The sequence below is a fragment of the Pyrus communis genome, chromosome 12 (assembly GCF_963583255.1).
Source record: "Pyrus communis chromosome 12, drPyrComm1.1, whole genome shotgun sequence".
Taxonomy (NCBI): domain Eukaryota; kingdom Viridiplantae; phylum Streptophyta; class Magnoliopsida; order Rosales; family Rosaceae; genus Pyrus; species Pyrus communis.
In genome coordinates this window covers 3,577,323-3,581,678 of record NC_084814.1, presented here as the reverse complement: position 1 = coordinate 3,581,678, position 4,356 = coordinate 3,577,323, and the positions used below count along the sequence as shown (strand labels likewise).

General features: G+C 41.3%; 1 protein-coding gene across 1 annotated transcript; it reads left to right on the top strand.

Annotated features, from left to right (window-relative positions):
* Positions 1-3,545: 3,545 nt before the first annotated feature.
* On the top strand, positions 3,546-4,118 carry LOC137711323 (secreted RxLR effector protein 161-like). Its single transcript, XM_068450553.1, has one exon. The coding sequence runs from the start codon at positions 3,546-3,548 to the stop codon at positions 4,116-4,118; it is 573 nt and encodes a 190-aa protein (XP_068306654.1).
* Positions 4,119-4,356: the final 238 nt, after the last annotated feature.

The window sequence follows — 4,356 nt, the reverse complement described above, 5'->3', positions numbered from 1 at the left end:
GACAGATACTTGCTGAAACAAGCCACAACTGGTAGGATCTTCATTTCCAAGACTTTAAGTCCGTGAATGAATACAACTCTAAAGTTTGTAGAATCTGTTCACTGTTGAAATTCTGCAAAGTGGAAGTTACCGAATCAAACCTTCTGAAGAAAACATATTCAACTTTCCATGCCACCAATATTGTTCTTCAGCAATAATATAGGGCACAGAAATTCACCAAGTTTTTGGATTTGATCTCTGTTTTACTTTTCGCTAAAAAACAAAACCAGTTTTTGATGAAGAATCATCAAGGTCGACCCACTGACTCGAACGCCGCGCTTGAAGCATATGCGACTAATTCTAACAGCCACAAACAATGAAAGAACCATTGTGGTCGTGGCAATGGGTGGCAAGCCCAACCACGAGCCCAAGGTCAACAGAGTGCCGCACCTAAGGGAGGCAACGTGACCCAGCAGCATCCACCACTTGCCCCCTAAGGCCCCAAATTTCAAGAACGAAGGAAAAGCTCTCATTCAGCCTGCTTCCACTGCAATGGACATGTGATACTGCTGTGGATCAAGGGATCATTGGTCACGCGTATGCCGAGCTACCCATAAAGCTATTGCCAAGTATCATTCTCATCGTGAGTCAAACTTTGCATATATGGAACATCTGGAAAATGCGACTACATCTATAGAGATATCGAATTTTCAGGAGGCGTCAGCTCCTATGGATGAATAAATTAGACATGTTTTTAGAGTGTTTACCCCTAGTAGCCAAACCCACAAAGAGTGGCCAGCCCCTCTCCCCTACTTTTCTAGGTTTATGGTTTAATTTTGAACAATTTTTATATGTATTTGGAATAATTTGTTTGGTTTTGGTTTGTTTTGAATTATGGATTGTTATGTGATGGATATTATTTTCTCGAAATGCTTAATTGAATGAATGGAATTATATTTATGCATGTGACCAATTCAATCAGTTTATTTCTAGTGGGGAAGTTAGTTGTCTGGCAGATAGTGCAACCCTGCACACTATTTTACTAACTTAATACCCAAGAAAGCTCATTTGACAACTCTCTCAAGCCCATCCAACCTGATTGAAGGATACGGAAAGGTCCGTATCATGTTGTCCAATGGCACTATCTTAAACATTAAGGAGACACTCTATTCTCCACGTTCTAGAAGAACGTTGCTAAGTTTTAGAGATATTCGAGATAATCAATATCATATTGAAACCACTGAAGATAATGGTTTTGAATTTCTCTGTATCACTTCATACGAATATGGCTAGAAGCGTATTCAAGAGAAGTTGGAACGTCTGCCGAGTGGATTGTGCATCACAACTCATAGCATAGAAACCCACAGTGTGGCTAGCCCTATGCCTGAGTTCCAGCATACTTTGTTTCTTTGGCTTGACCGTTTGGGACATCCTGGACATGACATGATGTGCCATATCCTCAAATTTTCACATGGGCATCGGTTACCTCCCTACGTTAGATTCCCGCCATGCAAAGTGTGTTCTTTAGGGAAGTTGAATACTCAACCCTCACATACAAAGATTATTCACGACCCCCCTAAGTTTCTTCAGAGGATTCAAGAGGATATTTGTGGACCTATCCAACCAACATGCAGACCATTTAGATACTTTATGGTGTTGGTTAATGCATCGACACGATGGTCACATGTTTTCCTGTTGTCCATATGCAACATTGCGTTTGCTAAACTCCTAGCTTAAATCATTAAGCTAAGGGCTCACCACCCTAATTATCCGATTAAGTCAATTCGACTGGATAACGCTGGAAAGTTTACATCACAGACTTTTGACGATTATTGCATGTTAGTAAGGATTGATGTGGAACATCCTGTAAAGCTTTCATAAAGCGCCTTCAATTGATAGCTCGAACTTTGGTTATGAGAACCAAACTGCTTGTATCTGCCTGGAACTATGCAATGTTACACGCAGCTATATTGGTCGACCTGAGCCCACCGCTACTCAACCACATTCACCGTTATAGTTGGTCACTGGATACAAGCCTACCTTCTCGCATTACGGATGTTTGGGTGCACTATTTATGTGCCAATAGTGCCGCCACTACATACCAAAATGGGCCCTTAAAGAAAAATGAGAATCTATGTTCGATATGATTTGCCATCAATTATTTTCTATTTAAAACCCTTCACATGAGATCTCTTTACTGCACATTTTGCAGATTGTCACTTTGATAAGACAGTTTTCCCGTCGTTAAAGGGAGATAAATATGCTAACGTTCCTGGAGAACGCCGCGAATTATCTTGGTATGCTCTCACTATGTCTCATTTAAATCCCCGCACTGCCCAGTCAGAAACTGAGGTGCGACAATTTATAAATCTTCAGAGCATTGCTCAAAGCATGTCGGATGCTTTTAATGATCTAGCAAAGGTGACAAGATCACATATACCCACTGCAAACGCACCTGCAAGGATAGATGTACCTCGCGTACGTCAACAACCTGCCTTGGAAGGCCAGACTATCCACGAAAGTAGGGAGGCCGCACCTTCCACACGACAAGGTACATTGGCAGCTAGCCAATCATCTGCTCAAACTCTGAAGCATGGCAGACCCCTTAGTTCAAAGGATTCACAACCTCAAAAGAGGAAATCGGCACCAACTAGTGACCCTAGTTTGAATCTGACCATCGCTCACTTATCCGTTCTAATGCATAAAGTTATTCTAGATTACGATTATGCTTCAGAAGAAACATGTCGACCTCCCAAGAATTGTGAGATTTCGGTCCATTACGCAGCATTGGATGAGGTTTGGAATAGGAATAAGATGATCGTCAATGATACATTTGCGTACTCAGAAGGTACTGACATCATGCTTAGTGATGACATTGAACCACGTTCCGTCGATGAATGTCAACGTGAAACCGATTGGTCAAAATGGAAACAAGCAATCTAGGTCAAACTTGATTCGCTCACAAAATGTAAAGTGTTTGGGCCTATTATTATACACCACCATGCGTGAAGCCCGTTGGCTACAAGTGGGTTTTCGTGAGGAAGCGTAATGAGAAAAATGAAATAGTGTCATACAAAGCACGCCTCGTAACGCAAGGCTTCTCTCAGCGCCCTGGGATTGATTATGATGAGACGTATTCCCCCATAATGGACGTTATAACGTTCCGCTACCTTATTAGTCTGGTAGTTTCCGAAAAACTGAATATGCAGCTTATAGACGTGGTAACCGCGTATCTCTATGGGGATCTAGATACGGAAATATACATGAAAGTTTAAGAAGGACTTCCATTAAATTGTTCAAATAGTTCTAGACCACAGAATACTCTCTTAATTAGGTTGAGGAGGTCACTCTATAGATTGAAACAATCCAGGCGGATGTGGTATAACCATCTGAATGAATATTTGACAAGTCAGGGTTATGTGAACAATAAATTATGCCCATGCGTGTTCATAAAGAAGTCACAATTCAAATTTGCAATCGTTGCAGTTCATATCGATGACATAAACCTCATCTAAACTCCAACAAAGCTTGGGGAAATTGCGACGCACTTGAAATCGGAATTTAAGATGAAGAATCTTGGGAAAACTCAATATTGCCTCGGCCTGGAGATCGAGCAATGTTCGGATGGAATCCTAGTACATCAATCGAACTACACCCAAAAGGTGTTGCATCATTTTAATGAGGATAAAGTGAAACCTTTGAGTACACTCATGGTCGTTCAGATTCAAAATGCTAAACAAGATCCCTTCTGTCTAAATGAGGATCAGGAAGAGATTTTGGAACCCAAAGTTCCTTACCTAAGTAAAATTGGGGCTGCTTTATTGTACTTGGCTCAATGCACTAGACACGACATCTCATTCGCTGTTAATTTTTTGGCAAGATATAGCAATGCGCCCACACGCAGGCACTGGAATGGTGTTAAAGACATTCTCCGTGACCTCAAGGGTACGACGAATTTGGGCTTGTTCTATACCCGTGAATCTTCAAGTGTTGCCGCCCCTTATGATTCTCAAATTGATTCCCACCTTGTTGGTTACGCAGATGTTGGATATCTGTCTGACCCACGTAGGGCACGTTCTCAAATGGGTTATGTCTTTACCATTAGAGATGCCACTATATCTTGGAGGTCTATCAAGTAAAGTCTAGTTGCGACTTCTTCGAACCATGATAAGATTCTCGCCCTACATGAAGCATCGCATAAGTACTTTTGGTTGAGAATAGTTATGGAACATATTTGAAGCACTAGTGGTCTTACTTCCATCACTAACCTTCGTACAACCATTTTTTAAGATGATGCAGCAAGTATCAAGCAGTTAAAAAAGGGATACATTAAGGAGACAACACCAAGCACATAACGCCGAAGTTCTTGTACTCACA